The sequence below is a fragment of the Peromyscus eremicus genome, chromosome 4 (assembly GCF_949786415.1).
Source record: "Peromyscus eremicus chromosome 4, PerEre_H2_v1, whole genome shotgun sequence".
In the NCBI taxonomy this organism is placed as follows: Eukaryota; Metazoa; Chordata; class Mammalia; order Rodentia; family Cricetidae; genus Peromyscus; species Peromyscus eremicus.
In genome coordinates, this window is record NC_081419.1 from 12974613 (window position 1) to 12996994 (window position 22382).

At 40.7% G+C, this 22382-nt stretch overlaps 1 protein-coding gene across 6 annotated transcripts in view; it reads right to left on the minus strand.

Moving 5' to 3' along the window:
- The window catches only part of Golga1 (golgin A1), a 56719-nt gene that overhangs the window by 27502 nt on the left and 6835 nt on the right, over positions 1–22382 (minus strand). For 5 of the 6 annotated variants that reach the window (XM_059260235.1, XM_059260238.1, XM_059260233.1 and 2 more), the window contains 7 exons: positions 11736–11826; positions 8046–8120; positions 6986–7083; positions 5108–5140; positions 2911–3039; positions 2225–2394; positions 1684–1795 (listed from right to left, as the gene is read on the minus strand). In XM_059260235.1, coding sequence (XP_059116218.1) covers positions 1684–1795; positions 2225–2394; positions 2911–3039; positions 5108–5140; positions 6986–7083; positions 8046–8120; positions 11736–11826 — 708 coding nt within the window. The remainder of the gene's footprint in view (positions 1–1683; positions 1796–2224; positions 2395–2910; positions 3040–5107; positions 5141–6985; positions 7084–8045; positions 8121–11735; positions 11827–22382) is intronic. The other variant, XM_059260236.1, reaches the window with a different exon arrangement.

Sequence of the window (22382 nt, forward strand, 5' to 3'; positions counted from 1 at the left end):
GTGGTTGCGGGCTATTAGGACCATATACTCTGGATCTAGATTTGCTGCACCTTTCTTTATAGTAAGGCACCAGCTACTTAAGATATAAGGATGCTTAATTCATCCTTTTAACAGATGTGAAGAATATTTACAAAAAGCAATCTCTGGCCAGCCAGTGGTGGTGAATGCCTTTAATCCTAGCACTTCGGAGACAGAGGCTGGCAGTTCTCTGTGTTTGAAACTAGCCTGGAACTCTACAGAGCAAGTTCCAGGACAGGCTCCAAAAAAAAAAAAAAAAGAAAAAAAAAAAGAAGCAATCTCTGAAAAATGGAGTAAAATGGTTATACTAGATAAGACTGTAAGTAAACTAATGGCAGAAAAACAGAGAGAAAAAGAACATGAAGTTGGGTAGGTAGGGAGGGGTGGGGGGATCTGTAAAGAGTTGGAGAAGGGAAAAGAATATGATCAAAATATATTGGGTGTGGCTAGAGATATGGCTCAGCAGTTAGGAGTGATGGCTGCTCCTTCAGAGGTCCTGAGTTCAATTCCCAGCACCCACATGGTGGCTCACAGCCATCTACAATGGGACCTGACGCCCTCTTCTGGTGTGCAGGTGCTCATGCAGACAGAGCACTTACACACATAAAATACCCGCCCCCGCCCTCCCCCCCCTTTAAAATACATATAGTATGGAAAGAAGAACTGGATAGAGTAGTCCTTCAGGGCTGATGTAGCCCAGCAGGTTAAGGCCTGCCACCAAGCCTTATGACCTAGTTTGATTCTCAGGAACTATGTGATGGAGAGAGAATGGTGGTTTGACTTTGAATATACATGCGTGCACGCGCACACACACACACACACACACACACACACACACACACACACACAAATGTAAAAAATAAAGAATAGTCTTTCATACTTAGTTATTATTGTTCATCTATTTGTTCTCAGAATTTAACATAGGCCTATGGTTTTTGCCTACTGGGCAATAAAATGTCTTACAGCCAAATGAGAAACAAAACTAAAAATGATGTAAATCCTAGTATAACTGTGGCCATGTCAGCGACTGTTCCATGTTCTTCTATTCGAGGTTTATTATGTGGTACTTTAAGACATAATACTATTTTTCTTTAAGGTAATAGGGATTGAACTCAGGGCCTTATGCTAAGCAAGTGCTCTACAGTTGCACTATACTTTCAGGCCCATAGGAATGGGTAGAACAAATAAATGACAAACTTTATATGGGTACAGTGGCACAAGCTTTTAATCTCAGCTACTTGGGAGACTGGAGTTGGAGAATTCCAAGTTCTAAATCACTCTAAGCAATTCAGACCGCCAATCAAAAACAAAACAAAACAAATATTATGCTTTGAGAATTCCTGTTAGGATACTATTTTTCTTTTCCTCCTTCATCTCTTCAACTTTAATAAATATTATATATAAAAATTGGTGGTTTCACATTGTTTTCAAAGCCAGCCTCTAATGTCTAGGGCCAGTAAACCTGTCTTAGTGTCTAAAGTCCCTAGACTACAGGTATGTACCACCATACCTAGAAATACTGTCTTTTCTGTTAAGCAACCTACGTAACTGAGTAGCTGCCCCACATGAGTGCAGCTTGGCTAGAACAGGCAGTAGGACACATGGTCCACATGGGCAACACACACTCCAGCAGAAGGAGATTCCTACTCATGCTCCTGTGTTTACCTTTTGCAAGTCAATGGAAAGCTGCTGAATGAACGCTTGGAGCTCTTGTTCCTTTTGTTCCAGGACTACAATCTTATGTTCTGCACATGCTTTTGAAGATGTCACACGATCTCTTCATGGAAAGAAAGCAGACAATGAGCAAATTCTGGTATTTCCTTTATGACACACTCTCCAAAGGAAGGATTCACAGTAAGTTTATCTTTGTGAAAAAGCTCCTTGGCTTTCAGAAGCAGAAGCAGGAAGACCACCAAGGTCTAAGCAAGGAATTCTGATCTGTCTTTGAGTACTCAATAACCTTACAAATCAAATCAGATTCTACTGCTCAGTAGGAATGGAATGGACTTATGCCTACGAAGGTGAGGGAGAGAGCCAGTGCTGTGATGGCATGGAGGGCCTGAGGCCTAGTCACGTAGGAACAAATGCAGAAGCCTTTGCCAGCTCTGAGATCAGAAAGTTGAGATGAGCAATGGGGACATGTGGGTAGGCTATAGCAATGCTATACCAACACCTCTCCCAAAGGCCCCACAGACCAAGCAAGAACCTCTGTTCTTCCAGCGTTGAGCAGTGTCTCTGCAATTCTTCTAGCTGCTGGTTTAAGCCAGATGACATCTGATTGGAAGTCATCAACTCCTCCTGAGTGCGATTAAGTTCTCTGGTTCGTGCCTCCAACTCTTGCTCCATTTTCCCCAAGCATTCTTCTTTTTTTAGAAGCTGATAAGAAGACATAAGGTCCCATTAGGCCACCGCTAAGAAACACAATTTGATTACATGACCAGACCACTGAGATGGCTCAGTGGGTATAGGAATTTGCTGCACAAGCTTGACCACCTGAATTCAATCCCTAGATCCCATGAAAGAGAGAATGGACTCCTGAAAGTTGTCCTTTGACCTCCACACCAATGCTGGGGCAAATACATGCCCTTGCTGCCCCCCACCCCATGCCTTTATTTCATCACACCCACAACCCCACATACACAGAGAAAGAAAAAGAATGATATTTCTGTGGGATGAGAATTGGGCTTAATGTGTAGTATTTACACAGATAGAAGGTAAAAAGGATACATTTCAAACAGAACTTTTCCACTTTTAATAAATCTGAAAACATTGCAATGTGGTTAGTATCAAAGACTAGGAGGGTGCTTAGTCATGAGAGTGATGACTTCTTGAGGCATAAGGACTCATTGCTTCATGGTACTATTACTGAGCTACTGAAACAGAAATACCTACCATGTGCTTTACTTTGCTGATTTCCTGTTGCTGGAACCCCTCTAACTCATCAATTTCATCTCTCTTTTGAAAAAGGCTCAGGCTCTGGTTCTTCATTTCCTGTAGCTGAGTTGTCAGAAACCTTTTATCCTGTTTGCAAGAAGACACCAAGTTAGGCAACCCAAGTACTAGAAATCTGTATTGTACAAGCAGAACATTTTAAATTGTATGTCTGCAGACACATACATACGTGCCATAACACATGTGTGAGGTCAAACAATAATCTGTGGGCTCCAGGGATCAAACTCGGGCTGACAGACTTGGCCACGAGAACTTTTCCCCATTACTCCAGCCCTCAGTCATTATTTTGAGACAGGCCTTCGCTATGTAGCAACTAGCTGCCTATGAAGCCCAGGGAACACTGGTCCTAGCATAATCATCTCATCTCTGTCTATCCAAGAGGCTCTCTTACTTCCTTAGTGATAAGCCTTGAGAAACGTTCTGGTTTCTCCTGTTTTGTTAGGCAGCATTCCCAATGTGACTACAGGGTCAATCAGGGGCCACAAGCAAACAGATCGCAGAGTCAATTTAGGGAGCTTGAGAATGGTTTAATAAAAGAATTTACCAAATTTGTAAGTAAAGACACCTATGGAAATAATATAGTAGTAACTGTTAGGTAAACAGTTAGGGCACTAAAAAAGAGGGAGTGGTTATGAGAAAAGCCATCTCAGAGTGTCCATCTGAACCAATAGGCCAATGGAAGCTTAAAAGTTTTGACCATGGGATTAAGGAAATCCAAGGAACCACATGTGGACAAAGGTGAGGAATAAACATATGAATTATAAGCTTTCCATCATCATTCTTCTGGTGTTCTCAAGTGGCCACTCAAAGCCTGAAGGTACCAAGCGCAGGTGATGTCATCACCTTCAGGAAAATAAGGAAAAAGGTGAGGGCAGGGAGTATAGCAGGAAGGGCTAACGAAGGATACCCGGCATACCCACTAAGGAAGAGTAAGAGGCAGGCTGTTGAAACCAGTCCAATCACTCAGTGTCCTGCTTCCAGGAGGTACTATCACAGCCAGTACTGTGAGCTGGGTACTGGGGAAAACAGTACCCCCTACCCACCTTTTCTTCTGGTTTCCTGGGATTGAAACTAGAGCCTTGAAGGGCGGTGGTGGCGCACGCCTTTAATCCCAACACTCGGGAGGCAGAGGCAGGCGGATCTCTGTGAGTTTGAGGCCAGCCTGGGCTACAGAGTGAGTTCCAGGACAGGTGCAAAGCTACACAGAGAAACCCTGTCTCGAAAAACCAAAAAAAAAAAAAAAAAAAGAAACTAGAGCCTTACACATGCTAGGCAGGCACTGTATCACTAATCAATATGCTCAGTTTTTTAAAAAATTTTTCTTTTTGGCCGGGCGATGGTGGCGCACGCCTTTAATCCCAGCACTCGGGAGGCAGAGCCAGGCGGATCTCTGTGAGTTCGAGGCCAGCCTGGGCTACAAAGTGAGTCCCAGGAAAGGCGCAAAGCTACACAGAGAAACTCTGTCTCGAAAAAAAAAAAAATTTTTTTCTTTTTGCATAATATATGAGATTTACTTTTATTAATGTTTATTATTTATGTGTGTATGTGTATGTTTATGTAAACATGGCACAGGTGTGCCATGGTATATATGTGTAGATCAGAGAACTTGTGGGTGATGGTTCTCTCCTTTTCACCATGTGGGTTCTGGAGACTGAACTTAGGCATCAGGCTTGGCAGCAAGCACCTTTACACATTGATCCATCTTGCTAGTTCCCACTTCTAATTTTAAAAGAATTGAAGTGACTGGCTCAATGGTTAAAAGCATTTTCTGCTACTCCAGGGGAGCCAAGTAGCTCACAACTAATTGTGACTCCAGCTCCAGGAGGCATCCAATGTTTCTGGCCTCCATGGACACCTGCATACATATAGTATATAGTCACAAAGACACCCATAACATATATACGAATTTAATAAGCAATCTTTGTTGTTTTCTTTTTTTAAAGCTAGAGCTTTATGAAGTTGCTTGGGCTGGCCTTGAATTTACGCTATAGCCAGGGCAGGCTTGACCTTGAAATTCTCCTGCTTCAGTCTACCAAGTAGCTGGGGTTACAAGCCTTTACTAACTAGGCCTGGCTGGAGAAAACATTTCCTAAGCCTCAGAGATAATGCTATCATGCATACAACAAAGATGACTAACCTTTTCAAGCTGGTCCATCTTTTCTGACCATTCCTAAAACAAAACAAAAGAAATAGTTTCCAGGGAGAAGAACCTACAATATCGAGACTCTCAGAAAACAACTTGCTCCTAAAAGCTATCAATCAACCAAAAAAAGGGAATGATAAACAGTAACATAAACAAGCAAAAAATACCCATAAAACTGGTTCAATATTAAGAAAGCTAAATGTCCCAAAAGAAAAGGAAGATACACTTTACATAAAGTTCTAGAACACCGTACAGCTTGCAGGTGTCCGCTCAGGACACTCAAGCTCTGCTATTCTTCCAGTCGTCAATGAACACTGCTATAACTTCTGAGTAGGCAGCTAGGAGCCACTGAGTTGGGTCACACAGCTGATGTTTAGACATCAACTTACTGAAAGTCTAGAGGAGCATGATCAACAGTATTTGGTAACAATCCTCTCCCTTGGCTTGAGACTCTGGTGTATGACAAAGGAGAGAGGATATTACACTCCTTATTCACAAACCACAGAATACAAGGAAAGTAACATTGGTACAAAAGGACCAAGCTCAACAGCTGCTAATCAGAATATATTACTTTTAGATTTTTTTTCTCATATTTACATACATTCACACCATAGCTATCTACTAGATAGTTGTAAATGATGCTTTTATATTTATACTTACACTTTTATATTTATGCTTTTATATTTATACTTATACTTTAAAACAAACAAACCACTTATCTATAGGATTATCACTATAAAATACTGATGCTCACCCTAATTTAAAACACTACTGACTAGCAGGGCAGAGGTGGCACACGCCTTTAATCCCAGCACTCAGGAGGCAGAGGTAGTCAGATCTCTGAGTTGGAGGCCAGCCTGGTCTATAGAGTAAGTTCCAGGACAGCCAGGGCTACACAGAGAAAGCCTGCCTCGAAAAAACTCAAACAAACAGTCAAGCACACAAACAACAAAACCCAATAACAACCACAACACCTAAAACACTACTCACTATATCAAACAAAACACACCCCATAACTACTATAGTAGTATTATTTTCCCCTTTTAAATTTTTTGTTTTGTCTTAATTTATTATTGTTTTTCCTTTCTTTGGAGACAGGGTTCATCCAGTCTAGGCTGTCCTTGAACACCTGATCCTCCTGTATGCACCTAAGTGTTGAGAGTAGAAGAGCGCACCACAGCTGGCTTACTTTACTACTGTTTGTTGCTATTCACTTAGCATCTCTCAGTAGCTGTTTCCATGGAGATCAGAGTCTCTTTCTGCCTATATTTGGTTTGGGAGAAGGGGTCAGAAGGGTTATGTGAACTGCTGTGACTAGTGTGACAGCGTCTTACACTGGAAGAGGGAGGTGTTTGTGGGTGTAGGATGGGGGACAACTTTTTAGAGGGTGAGACCCTTTACTTATTTGTAGGCTAACTAGTAGATTATGGACACATCAGTTTCTGTCTCTATTTTACAAAAATGCACACAGAGAGAATTCTGGACACCCTTCGTGATTAAAGTGTCAAGTCTGGCTTCATAAGAAAAGGTCAAATGAATCCTTAAAGAACTTATTGGCTTAACAGCTGAGAGCACTGATTGCTCTTCCAGAGGACCTGGGTTCAATTCCCAGCAACCACATGGCAGCTCACAGCTGTCTGTAACTCCAGTTCCAGTGGATCTGGCACCCCCACACAGACATACATGCAGGCAAAACACCAATGCACATAATAATAGATAAATCTTAAAAAAAAAACCAAAAACCCAAAAACTTATATTCACCCCTTTCCTTCTATGTTGTAACGACTTTTACCAGGTCTGTGTCATGATTTTTAAGTCAAGTCCCTAAATGAAATCTTTTCCTAGCCTTGAGGAGTACCACATATAAAATACCTGGTCCTTCCTGGCTAATGCCAAAGCCAGTCCTTCTGCCATTTTGGCTCTGTTGGCTTGGAATGTCTCATTCTGCTCTTGGAATTTCCGCATGGAGGCTGTTAACAAAGAGGCTCTATTTGAGATATGGAAATACTTCAGAAACAGCATGACAAACAGTCCATGTGAGTTGTTTACAAATGCCACCAAATGAAAAAGGCAAGCTCATAGAAATGGATTATGAGATTGTGAAAAACTCAATTTCCCACAACCTTTCTGCCCTGGTAAGATGAATTTAGTTTGCTGTCTGGGTCCTCACCTTTGCCTTCTATAATAGTGAGGACATCAAACCAGTAGTTGGGCAGAAAATACCATCCACTGTGGTTGCTGTGAAGTCACAGCTGCTACCTCTTTATCACAATTGAAAAAAACAAAGGCTAGGTGGTAGTGGCGCACACCTTTAATCCCAGCACTCGGGAGGCAGAGACAGGCCTGGCCTACAGAGCGAAATCCAGGACAGGCACCAAAACTACACAGTGAAACCCTATCTCGGAAAAAAATAAAAAAGGAAAACAAAATCAAAACCAGCAACAACTATAACAAAACAAAAGCATTCTTTAGTTTTCTTTCTTCTCCCTGTAGCATCTTCCTTGGATGACAATACCCAAGGAAAATATGAGTTGGGACAGGGTAATTTAACAAAATATATGTCCATTCTATCGATGATATAGTAATGTTAGAGCTTTCCCACAGTTAGTCAATATAACAGTAACGAAGCTACATTGAGAATATTCCTCTAGTTTAGACTCAAGGGCTAGGTACTAGACTATACCAAAATCATCCAAGGGCAATCAGCTGGATAGAGATGAGCATAAAATTATCCCCTCTTAAGAAGTATGCCCACAATGCAACAGATATATGCTTATACTTGGTAACTTTCAGTCAAACATCATATCAATCTGATTAAGAACACTATAAAATAGAGATATGAGTCCTGATGGACACATGGAACAATATACTAAGTCATTAAAAAAGCTAAATCCTGAAAAGATTAAAGAAAGCAGGAAAAAAAAATACGTACAATCCTGGTGTTTTTCTAATGCAATTTCAAGCTTCTCTTTTATCTTCTGCAAGTTTCGGACCTGTTCAGCATAGTCTTGGGTGAGGAGGGTGATGCACATACCAGGAGTGGACAAACATTAGGAAAGGAAGTTAATTAAACAAACAAACAAAAAATAAAATGAATGAAAATGATGATGATTTTCTTAACCTGAAAACCAGTCCTGTTAAGGAAAGCTAGGTAAAAAGCCTCCACTAACAATGAATGACACAGGCAAACAGGAATAGTACAAACTTTCCATGGTATAAACAGTGAGTACAAACAAGTAGATTTGTTTAGCCTTGACAGAGAACAACAACAATTAGGCCAGGTCTGGTCACAGAAGTTCCCTGCTATGAAAAACCCACCATAATCTTCATTACTCAGTTCTAAGTCTCAGTATTCCTGTGGTGGTTTGAATAAGAATGTCCCCCATAGGCTCATATATTTGAATGCTTAGTTTTCAGGGAGTGGCACTATTTAAGAATGATTGTGAGGACAAGGAGGTGTGGCCTTGTTGGAGGAAGTGTGTGTGTGTGTGTGTGTGTGTGTGTGTGTGTGTGTGTGTGCAAGAATTGCTTTGGTCGTGGTGTCTCTTCACAGCAACAGAACAGTGACTAAGACAGTTCCCATTCCCTGTTGCCCTTAGCAGTATGGCAGATCAAGGGTATTCACTAAAAGCTCACTTGTAGATCATACAGCTGAGCAGCAGTGGTTAGGTAAATAGCAAACACCTAAGCATAGAACTGCCTTTATGGTGCAGGTGCTTAATTCTCTAGACAAGTGTGCTCCCTTTCTACAGGTGACCAATGTCACCTCAAAGGTGAAAGAATTACCTGGGGATCCAAAGAAAATAGTATGATATAGTATAAAAGAAGAAGTAGTTCAAATCCCAACTCTGTCAATTCTTAGCTAGGGTTTAAGTAAATTACTGACCTGGAATATTAGTTTCTTCATATGTTAACTGATATTAATCACATCTCCATCTCTCTCTCTCTCTCTCTCTCTCTCTCTCTCTCTCTCTCTCTCTCTCTCTCTCTCTCTCTCTCCCCCTCTTCCCTCCTCTCCCCCTCCTCCCTCTCCCTCTCTCTCCCCCTCTTCCCTCCTTTCCCCCTTCTCCCTCCCCTCCCTCTCCCTCCCTCTCTCCCTCCCTCTTCCCTCCTCTCCCCCCTCTCCCTCCCCTCCCTCTCCTCCTCTCTCTCCCTCTCCCTCTTCTCTCTCTCCCTCTCCCTCTCTCCCTCTCTCTCTCTCTCTCTCTCTCTCTCTCTCTCTCTCTCCCTCCCTCCCTCCCCCCTCCCCCCCCTCTGAGACAGAACTTCTTTGCCCTGGCTGTCCTGGAACTTCATCTGTATACCTGGCTGGCTTCAAACTCAGAGATCCACCTTCCTCTGCCTCCGAAGTGCTGGAATTAAAAGTGTGCGCCTAATTACATGCCTGACCTAATCACATCTACTTCAAAGGAAGCATTAAAGTAATTTGTATGCATTAAGTGCTTGGCACACAGTGATGAATAAAACATAGCTGCCATTGTTATTACTCATAAGAGGCCAGTGACAATGCCTAAGATGTTAAGTGAGCTGATAAATGTCAACTCTCTAAATGTCCCCTGCCATTGTTAAGCACTTACTACACTACAAGTACTTTCCCAACATTAAGCAACAGTTATTTCACTTCTGTTACTGGTGTTGTTTATAGGGATCAAGAAAGAACAACCGACTTTACAGAGAGGTGTACAAGACAGTAACAACTGACTTAAGCAGACGATTTGGAGCTTTGAATCCCAGCTTTACCATTCACTACCTATGTGCCTTATGTTACTGACCCCAAGAAGCTGATCCTGAAGACAAAACTACAGTGTGAACAATACTTTGGATTCTTGATAGCTAAACAAACCCATTTCACATACAACCCAGTGAATTTTGGTTTATTGTTTTTACACCAATTAAATAGGTATAAGGCAAAGGAGCAAAAGGATACACATAAACCATGGACCACATCACAGGATGAAGCTATCAAAGTGTGTTCTCTGTCAAAAACCAATATAAAAACTCCCATTTCTATTGTGAACATGCCTTGCTCAGGTAAAGGAGGTAATGGGAGCGGTGTAAACTATAAACTGAATAGATTGTGGTGGTTTCAATAAGAATGGTTCCCAGCTGGGTGTGGGGGGTGCACACCTTTAATCCCAGCACTTGGGAATCAGAGGCAAGTGGATCTCTGTGAGTTCAGGGCCAGCCTGGTCTACAGAGCGAGTTCCAGGACTGTTATACAAAGAAATCCTGTCTTAAAAAATACACACACACACACACACACACACACACACACACACTATCCAAAACAAAAAAGAATGGCCCCCACAAGCTCATATATTTGAGAGAGATTAGGAGATATGGCCTTGCTGTAGTAGGTGTGACCCTGTTGGAGGAGGTATGTCACTGGGGGTGTGCTTTGAGGTTTCAAAGCCCTCACCAGGGCCATTTTCTCCTTTCTTTTGGATCAGGATGTAGCTCTCAGCTACTTTTCCAGCACCATGCATGTCTGCCGCCATGTTCCCTGCCATGACGATAATGGACTAGTCTCTTGAAACTGTAAGCAAGCCCCCAATTAAATGCTTTCTTTTTTAGAGTTGCCTTGGTTATAGTGTCTCTTCACAGCCAATAGTACAGTAACTAAGACAGAGATGTAAAGAGAATTACATCTAAATACAATTCTAAAGAAGCAGGTATTGAAATCAGGAAAACCACAGAAAAGTGGCCCCAAGTCCTGGAGCAAGACTCCCATAGGTGATGTGAGCTATACCAAGTAGCAGCCTAGCATCAACACCTGGTGATCATCCTCTATAGACAGAGTAGTCCCTATAAATTTCTACCTGAAAATAAGATATGCTAACAGTGGAACATGGCCCAATCTATTCTATACACACTTTCCTCATTTAAAAATTAAAAAAAGATTCTTCAGGGGCTGAAGAGATGGCTCAGTGATTAAGAGCACTGGCTGCTCTTCCAGAGAATCCAAGTTCAATTTCCATCACCCATATGGCAGCTCACAACTGTCTGTAACTCCAAGGGTATCTGACACCTTCACACCAATGCATGTAAAATAAATTGAAATAAATTTTAAAAAATTCTTCAAACTTCATTTTTTTTTTTATTTTGTGTATACATGCATGTATGTGAAGATTAGAGGACAGCTTGCAGGAGCTTGTTCTCTCTTCTCTCCATTTAGGTCCCAGGGATCAAACTCAGGTTGTCAAGCTTGGCAGCAGGCGCACTGACCCTCCAAACCCCACCCACCTAGCATCTTGCTATGTAGCCTAGGTTGGCCTTAAACTTAGAATCTTCCTGTCTCCCTAAGTACTGTTATTAAAGGTCTGCACCACCATACCAGCCTCTATATGAACTTTAAACACTTTTTATAGCCATGGCTAGAAACCTCAGGAGCAGAAAACAGTAGCGTTTAAAAATAAGCTTTCAAATTCAGTTTGAATTTACAATATTCACTACGCTAAAATAAAAAGAGAATCAAGGCAACAAAGTGGGCATAGAATTTTTCTTTCTGACTAAGGAGATTAAATGCTGTGTGGAAGTTACTATAGTTACCCTATAAAGCAGGCTTATATCAGGAGAGGGTCATCTGTCCTATGTCTGTTGTTTATGGCTTTTTAACACATACCAGAAAGTCTGGCCTCTAACTTCCGTATCTGTTCATTTCTTCTCAAAAGCTGGGATGAGAGATCTTCTCTGGAGCTGCTTCCATCAGAAGCCTGTTGGGACAGATAAAAGGAGAGATCACATGGGTCTCTAGCCCAGTGAGCCAGCTCCAGATAGAAAACCAACACCTCTTTTCTTTTATTTGATTACATTTTAATTGACTGTAATAACTAAAACCTTCTTAAAGTAACTGACTTTAGCTCCCCCACCTGGGAAGTGGAAGCAACACTGCCTTCCTCTGTGATAACAAGGTGACAGGGCCTGTTAACACAAGTCACATGCAGGTGTGGACTACTGGAAAAACGTAGTCCTTTTGGAACAGCATGGAATAAAAAAGTTCCTTATGATCATATTACACCAAGAATATAAGACAAAATAGAAATCACTTTGTCTTTCAAAGATTACGCTCCTGGAATAAAAGGGGAGAGGTCTTTAACAAAGAACCAAAGTCTTGTGAATGGCTAAGACTTTGTCCTGTATTGATAAAGCTGCAGTATTCCCATTTATAAAACAAAGTTATTAATCCAAACCTCTGAAATGCACCAGACTTCCACAGAAAACATGCATCTAATAGTTCAATATATGAATAGGCTTCCATTTCCCCTCCAACCGTCAATTACTTTAAAACTTATGGAAAGTTGGGTGGTGTACACCTTTAATTCCAGCACTGGGAGGCAGAAGCAAGTGGATCTATATGAGTTTGAGGTTAGCCTGGTCCACATAGGGTGTTATAGGAAAGCCAGGGTTATATAGTTGAGACCCTGTCTCAAAAACAAACTTACTTACTTATGGGATGCCAGGCAGTGACATGGGCCTTCAAACCCAGCTTAGGAAGAAGAGGAGGTATACCTCTGTGAGTTAGAAGTCAGCCTGGGTTACATGGTGAAAAATCCCGCCCTTAAAACAACAAAAAAACCCACCCAAACCTAAATATTTATTTGTACCACTACTATTACTTTGGGTTTTTTTTTTTTTTGGGAGGGGGGTAGGGAGGTTGTCTATTTTTAGAAAGAATGGTTTATTTTTATTTTATATGCATTGGTGATTTGTCTCCATGTATGTCTATGTGAGGGTGTTGAATCCTCTGGAACTGGAGCTACAGACAGGTGTGAACTGCCATATGGGTGCTGGAAACTGAACCTGGGTCCTTTAAAAGACCAGTCAGTGTGCTCTTAATAACCAAGTCATCTCTCCAGCCCCTATTTCTTTTCTTTTTATTATTTTTGAGACAAGGTCTCATTCTGTAGTTCAGGCTGCCCTTGAACTTGGTTATATTATTGCCTCAGCCTCCTGAATCCTGGGATTACAGGCATAAATCACCACACCTAGCTGTTATATTGACTTTTTTCTCTCTCTTTTTTGCATTAATTTGTGTATATGTGTGTACATTTGTATGGAGGTTAGAGGACAATTTGCAGTTGGAGTTGGTTCTTGTCTATATGGGTCCTGGGGATCAAACTCAGGCTGTCAGGCTTGGCAGCAAGCGCCTTTATCCACTAAGCCATCTCACCAGTTTGGATATACAGACTCTCACTTTTTTACTACTACTACTACTTCTACTACTACTACTACTACTACTACTTACTGCTACTACTTCTGATAGAGAACAATGAGATGAAGGAAAGTAGGGGTGGGATGGGATCAGTAAAACAAAAGTAAGCAGAACGGATCTGAACACTCTGTCTGAGGCCAACCCAGGGCCCAGCTGCTGATCCTGTGAAACCCAACAACTTGGAGGTGTTGGTGAGACTACCCTGCTCAGCTGAAATCCATCCAGGAGAGGATTCAGAATCTTACAATTTGAAGTCTGAGGAAACAAGATCAGCTGAGGAGTTGACGAATGAGCAAAACGTGACCTGAAAACACAAAAGAAGGCTCCACCCAGCCACCGAACCAGATCACCAGAATCGTAAGTATACACTTCAACGACTGAGAACAGGTAAGCTCCCATCTCTAGACCGACAGATCAGGTCTCTAGCCCCTAGGCCCTACGCATTGGAGTCCCAGGGACCAGACAGCTACCTTTCCCTGCTCCCCCACCAAAAACAACAACAACAAAAATCCATAAACAAAAAACAAACAAAAAAACTAACCCCTACGAACCTAACAACCATTAAAAACCATAAGCACACCCTACACCAACTGGGAACAACTGCTCCCAGAGACAGAACACTAACACTGACTGATTTGACTAAGCTGCTCCCGAAGAAACAGAGCCCAACAGCACCAATTTAACCAAGAACTCCTAGTGACCCAAAACTAAAAATTAGAACAAGAGAGGCACCTCTAGACACAGACACTGCCTGCACCACCTCTAGACACAGACACTGCCTGCACCGAGCAGAGGAAGAGATGAGCAGACGCCAGTGCAAAAATACAGGCAACAACATAAAGACCTATATGACAACATCAGAACCTAGTGATTCTACACCTGCAAGACCTGAACATACCAAGGCAGAAGAAACAGAAGAAATCAATCCTAAAAATGACCTTAAGAAGATGATAGAGGCTCTTAAAGAAGAAATAAAAAAATTCCCTTAAAGAGGAAATGAAAAACTCCATTAAAGAGGAAATGAAAAATTCCCTTAAAGAGGAAATAAAAAATTCCCTTAAGCCGGGCGGTGGTGGCGCACGCCTTTAATCCCAGCACTCGGGAGGCAGAGCCAGGCGGATCTCTGTGAGTTCGAGGCCAGCCTGGTCTACAGAGCGAGATCCAGGAAAGGCGCAAAGCTACACAGAGAAACCCTGTCTCGAAAAAACCAAAAAAAAAAAAAAAAAGAAAAAAAAAAAAGAAATGGAAGAAAAAACAAACAAAAAATTGGAAGAAACCAAAGAAAGCCAAGAAAAAGTAATTAAACAGATGAAAGAAACATTCCAAGATCTGAAAAATGAAATTGAGACAATAAAGAAAACACAAGCTGAGGGAATGCTGGAAATAGAAATCCTGACTAAACAAACAGGAACTACAGAAACAAGCATAACCAACCAAATGCAAGAGATGGAACAGAGAATCTCTGGCACTGAAGACACAATAGAGAAAATAGATTCGTCAGTCAAAGAAAACACTAAAGACAAAAAAGTCGTAACACAAAACATCCAAGAAATTTGGGACACCATGAAAAGACCAAACCTAAGAATAATAGGGATAGAAGAAGGAGAAGAATACCAACTCAAAGGCACAGAAAATATATTCAACAAAATCATAGAAGAAAACTTTCCTAACCTAAAGAAAGAAATACCTATGAAGATACAAGAAGCTTACAGAACACGAAATAGGCTGGATCCAAAAAAAAAAGTCCCCTCGCCACATAATAATCAAAACACTAAACATACAGAACAAAGAAAAAATATTAAAAGCCGCAAAGGAAAAGGACCAAGTAACATATAAAGGAAAACCCATCAGAATAACCCCAAACTTCTCAATAGAGACTATGAAAGTTAGAAGGTCCTGGACAAATGTTATGCAGACACTAAGAGACCATGGATGCCAACCCAGACTATTATACCCAGCAAAACTCTCAATTACCATAGGCGGAGTAAACAAAATATTCCATGATAAAACCAGATTTAATCAATACCTGTCCACAAATCCAGCCCTACAGAAAGCACTAGAAGGAAAAATCCACCCCAAAGAAGCTAAACACACCCATGAAAACTCAGGCAATAGATAATCCCACACCAACAAACACCGAAGAAGGACAACACAACACAACCACAAAAAAGAACAGGAAATAACAATCACTGGTCATTAATATCCATCAATATCAATGGTCTCAACTCACCTATAAAAAGACACAGACTAACAGAATGGGTAAGAAAACAGAATCCATCCATCTGCTGCATACAAGAAACTCACCTTAACTTCAAAGACAGACACTACCTCAGAGTAAAGGGCTGGGAAAAGGCTTTCCAAGCAAATGGACCTAAGAAACAAGCTGGTGTAGCTATCCTAATATGTAATAAAATAGACTTCAAACTAAAATCAATCGGAAGAGATCAGGATGGACATTACATATTTATCACAGGAAAAATCCACCAAGAGAAATCTCGATTCTAAATATTTATGCCCCAAATACAAAGGCACCCACATTCATAAAAGAAACATTACTAAAACTTAAAACGCACATCAAACCCCACACATTAGTAGTGGGAGATTTCAACACACTACTCTCACCAAAAGACAGATCTACCAGACTGAAACTTAACAAAGAAATAAAGGACCTAACAGATGTTATGACTCAAATGGACTTAATAGATATCTACAGAACATTCCATCTTAACACAAAAGAATATACCTTCTTCTCAGCACCCCATGGAAACTTCTCAAAAATTGACAACATGCTTGGTCACAAAACAAATCTCAACAGATACAAAAAAATTGGAATAACCTCCTGTATCTTATCTGACCACCATGCCTTAAAGTTAGAATTCAACAACAACAAAAATTATAGAAAGCCTACAATCTCATGGAAACTGAATAATGCCCACCTGAAACATCAATGGGTCAAGGAAGAAATAAAGAAAGAAATTAAAGATTTCCTAGAATTCAATGAAAATGAAAGTACAACATACCTAAACTCATGAGACACTATGAAAGCAGTGCTAAGAGGAAAATTCATAGCTCTAAATGCACACATAAAGAAGATGGAGCAATCCCATACCAATAAATTAACAGCACAACTGAAAGCTCTAGAACAAAAAGAAACAAACTCACCCAGGAGAAATAGATGCCAGGAAATAAATTGAGGGCTGAAATCAACGAAATAGAAACCAAGAGAACAATACAAAAACATTAATGGAACAAAGAGTTGGTTCTTTGAAAAAAAAATCAACAAGACAGACAAACCCCTAGCCAAATTAACCAAAAGGCAAAGAGAGAGCACCCAAATTAACAAAATCAGAAATGAAAAGGGAGACATAACAACAGACAACGAGGAAATCCAGAGAATCATCAGGTCATACTTCAAAAACCTGTACTCCACAAAAATGGAAAATCTGGAAGAAATGGACAATTTTCTGGATAGGTACCACATACCAAAATTAAATCAAGACCAGACAAACCATTTAAATAGACTAATAACCCGTAAAGAAATAGAAACAGTCATCAAAAGTCTCCCAACCAAAAAAAGCCCAGGATCAGATGGTTTCAGTGCAGAATTCTACCAGATTTTCAAAGAAGAACTAATACTAATACTCTTCAAATTGTTCCACACAATAGAAACAGAAGGGACACTACCAAACTCTTTTTATGAGGCTACAATTACCCTGATATACTCAAACCACACAAAGATGCAACAAAGAAAGAGAATTACAGACCAATCACCCTCATGAACATTGATGCAAAAATATTCAACAAAATATTGGCAAACTGAATTCAAGAATACATCAAAACAATTATCCATCATGACCAAGTAGGTTTCATCCCAGGGATGCAAGGATGGTTCAACATACGAAAATCTGTCAATGTAATACACCTTATAAACAAACTGAAAGAAAAAAACCACATGATCATCTCATTAGATGCTGAAAAAGCCTTTCACAAAATCCAACACCCCTTCATGATAAAGGTCTTAGAGAAATCAGGAATACAAGGAACATTCCTAAACATAATAAAGGTAATTTACAGCAAGCCAACAGCCGCCATCAAATCAAATGGAGAGAAACTCAAAGCAATATCACTAAAATCAGGAACAAGACAAGACTGTCCACTCTCCCCATATTTATTCAATATAGTACTAGAAGTTCTAGCTAGAGCAATAAGACAACAAAAGGAGATCAAAGTAATACAAATTGGAAAGGAAGAAGTCAAACTTTCACTATTTGCAGATGATATGATAGTATACATACGTGACCCCAAAAATTCTACCAGGGAACTCCTACAGCTGGTAAACTCCTTCAGTAAAGTGGCAGGATACAAGATCAACTCAAAAAAGTCAGTAGCTCTCCTATACACAAATGATAAAAGGGCTGAGAAAGAAGTCAGAGAAATATCACCCTTACAATAGCCACTAATAGTATAAAATACCTTGGGATAACACTAAATAAGTGAAGGATCTTTTTGATAAGAACTTTAAATCTCTAAAGAAAGAAATTGAAGAAGATAGCAGAAAATGGAAAGATCTTCCATGCTCATGGATAGGTAGGATTAACATAGTAAAAATGACAATCTTACCAAAAGCAATCTACAGATTCAATGCAATCCCCATCAAAATCCCAACACAATTCTTCACAGCCTTGGAAAGAAATATACTCAACTTCATATGGAAAAACAAAAGACCCAGGATAGCTAAAAGAATCCTGTATGATAAAGCAACCTCTGGAGGCATCACCATCCCTGACCTCAAGCTCTACTATAGAGCTATAGTAATAAAAACAGCTTGGTACTGGTATAAAAACCGACATACGGACCAATGGAATTGAATTGAAGACCCTCACATTAACGCATGCACATATGAACACCTGATTTTTGACAAAGAAGCCAAAACTATACAATGGAAAAAAGAAAGTATCTTCAACAAATGGTGCTGGCATAACTGGATGTCAATATGTAAAAGATTACAAATAGATCCATATCTGTCACCATGCACAAAACTCAAGTCCAAGTGGATCAAAGACCTCAACATAAATCCAGTTATACTAAACTTAATAGAAGAGAAAGTAGGAAGTACTCTTGAACGCATTGGCACCAGAGACCACTTCCTAAATATAACACCAACAGCACAGACACTGAGCACAACAATTAATAAATGGGACCTCTTGAGACTGAGAAGCTTTTGCAGGGCAAAAGACACGGTCAATAAGACAAAAAGACAGCCTACAGAAAGGGAAAAGATCTTCACCAACCCCACATCTGACAAAGGATTGATCTCCACAGTATATAAAGAACTCAAGAAACTAGATATCAAATTACTGAACAATCCAATTAAAAAATGGGCTAAAGAGCTAAACAGAGAATTCACAAAACGACAATCACAAATGGCTGAAAGACATTTAAAGAAATGCTCAACATCCTTAATCATCAGAGAAATGCAAACCAAAACGACTCTGAGATACCACCTGTCAGAATGGCTATGATCAAAAACACTAATGACAGTCAATGTTGGAGAGGATGTGGAGCAAAGGGAACACTCCTCCACTGTTGGTGGGAATGCAAGCTTGTACAACCACTGTGGAAATCAGTATGGCGGTTTCTCAGAAAATTAGGAATCAAACTACCTCAAGACCCAGCCATACCACTCTTGGGCATATACCCAAGGAATGCTCAATCATACCATAAAGATACATGCTCAACTATGTTTATAGCAGCACTATTTGTAATAGCCAGAACCTGGAAACAACCTATATGCCCATCAACTGAAGAATGGATTAAGAAAATGTGCTACATATACACAATGGAATACTACTCAGCAGAGAAAAACAATGACAGCATGAAATTTGCAGGCAATTAATGGAACTAGAAAAAAATCATCCTGAGTGAGGTAACCCAAACCCAGAAGGACAAACATGGTATGTGCTCACTCATAGGTAGATTCTAGATATAAAATAAAGAACAATCAAACTACAACCTACAGAACCATGGAGGCTATATATACAGCATGGGGGACCCCAGGATGACAATGGCTTATAATAAGTTTTGGTTTTACTCAATTACTGAGCAAGCCTCAATGAAACATTTCACTATTAAGATAAGAATTTATACTGTATCAAGCTGATAATAGAAAAAAAATTAATTAAAAAAATAAAAAATAAAAGAAAAATTTGAACTACTAAACAAACAAACAAAAACCCAAACAAACATATTTTGCTAAAGTAAAAAGGGGGAACTAGGGACTCATCATTCCTCTCCTCATTCTATTCTTTCCCTTGTTTTATATACTTTAAATTTTTTATTGGTGGATTCTGCTGGAGTATCTGCTGCAGATAAGCACTGGAAGGCTCCTGTTGCAAATCACCCTCTGGAACGATGGAAGGATCTTTCTACTGGCACTTGGAGGAGCCCCAATCTGGTATTGGTGTGGGCCTGTGGTTCTGTTTATGTCTTTCCTCAGGACAATGAAGTTCCTCTTTGGATTCCTGAACGCTGAGTGTGCCTGGTGGCTGCTGCTGAGCCCAACATGGCAGAGACCTATTGGGCCTTCGTGAAAAACTCTCCCCTTCTGATGCCAATGGGGATTGAGAGCCCAATATGGCCAGCTTTGGCAAGCATTAATGTAAGCCTAGGAACTGTAGCCATGCGGTTGGATTCTCCAGAAGGTAATGTATGGTAACTGCTTTTTCAAGGATGTTTGAGAATGTGTCACCCAGACACCTTGGAGAATAAGGATAACCCTGAAGGTCACTGACCTCCATTTGTTAACAGGTGCATGTCAACTAAGCCTTTTCATTTTCAAAATCCTCTTCAAGCTGGTTTAGTACCTACTTTTCAGGAGTGGCTCTGTGCAACATTTATTGGCCTCCTGAAATTCATTTAGCCCCCTTTGAAGATACTTTAAAATTTATGAGCCTAAATGCAGCCATTGTAAGACCATTAGTTATGCTCCTTGTGAGCTGCCTGTTTTTTCTTTATGGTTCTTAGTTGTTCTTTTGCAGAGCTGCCTGATTAAGTCGTGCTGGGATCAAGAAAAATGGGCCTTGGTGGTTTGTGTTCCTGGAGTTGTATCCACGCCAGTGGATGCCCACACGCTCCAGAAAAGAATTTGACATCGCTGCCGTCGTCGTTGTTGCTGTTATAGCAGAGGCGGCCACCACTGCTACTGTTTCTGGGATTACCATTTCATAATTGCTTACTACAGCTAGCACAGTGGAGACCCTGGCAGCAAAAGTAGCTACCACAGTTAGTTAATCTTTCATTCTATTGGGCATGATAAATTTAATTCAATAGCTATATACATTTTGATTGGCTTTGAAAATTATAAATTTATGAACTCAAGTTCCATTTGCTTTTGGGATACCATCTTACAAGGACTCCAATTTGCAGTAAGGCTTGTTAAGGAAGGGAATGGCTCAGTTGCCTTTAGTCTACTGGCTATGGGAGGGTTATGACTTCTGTTGGTCTTTTCTGTGTCGAACACACAGATTGCAAGCCCAGTGCCATTTTGAGATCTTTGGCAGCAGTTAACTCTGCAGCTCACACATGATTGAGCCTGTATGATAATGAGTATTCAGAGACGGGTAATGCCTGGGGGGCACTCACCAACCCAAGACAGAGTGCTTGTGTGGCCTGGGCAGGTGTCTCCATGACGGGTAGGGTGACCTGCTGACGTCACATGCGACCTAAGTCAGAAGCTCATTTTTTAGTAAAAGGGGGACCTGTAGGGCCCTGGCCCCCGTTTTGGGTAACTGTTGCCTTGCTTGCTGACCTTGACCTTGATATCCTCCCTATGCAAATTCCCTCCTGGGTTCCACCCTCCTGAATGCTTAAGGGAAGTTCCTTGTCTGTATATCCTGCATAATGGGTGTTAACAGCTTAGATGCAAGATTATAAAACATCAGTAGCGAACTTCTGCCCTCTGGGGTTCTCCCATTGTGCTGTAAGCCTGTATTTAAGACCTTCTCCCTTCTTCAATAAACGACATTTGGCATTAAAAAAAAAAAGTAAGCATGTAGGAAAATGTCATAAGGAAATCTAACTGGCAAGCTACTTACAAAATATTCTTTAAAAATTTGGGCTGGGAGATATGATTCAGTAGATATAAAGTGCTTAATGTCTAAGAACTCTTAAGTTTGGATCCACAGTACCCACATAAAAGCTGGCTATGGTAATGCATTCCTGTAACCCCAGTACTGGGTTGGAGGGAGAAGATAGGCAGATACCATAGCAAAATGGTGACCTCCAGGTTCAGTGGGTAAAAGTGCTTGTCAGTCAAGCATGAGGACCTGAGTTGAATTTCCCAGCACCTAGATTAAAAAGCCAAGCATGTCTGCAAGTACCTGAACCCCAGAGTTGGGGAAGGAGGGCTGGAGACAAGTGGATTCCAAGAACTCCCTGGCTAGCCTGCATAGTCCAAAGGGACTTCTTACTGAGTGAGAGACCCATTCTGCAAGAAGTCAAAGAGCAAGAGGAAGGTACCCAATGTCTTCCTCTGGCTTTTGCATGTGGGTACACCTAGGCACATACTACACCCCAAAAAGTAGGGATCAATAGAGGTAGATTCTTAAAGTTGTCCTCTGGCCTACACATATGCCTACACAAGTGAGTGTACCTGTATATATGTGCATACATATGCATATGCCACACACATGTGGAGGTAAATACAAATTTAAAATACTAAAAGAAACTCTGTACTTTTTTTTTTTTTAAGATTTATTTATTTATTATGTACATGGTATTCTGCCTGCATGTATACCTGCAGGCCAGAAGAGGGTATCAGATTTCATTATAGATGGTTGTGAGCCACCATGTGGTTGCTGAGAATTGAACTCAGGACCTCTAGAAGAACAGCCAGTGTTCTTAACCTCTGAGCCATCTCTCCAGCCACCCCTCCCCCCACTTTTTTTGAGACAATCTTTTCCTATGTAGCCCAGTTTGGCCTTGAATGGACACTCTTTCTCCAAATGATAGGATTACAGGTGTGTGTTACCCTGTCTTTGCTTTTATTATAAAAGTTTT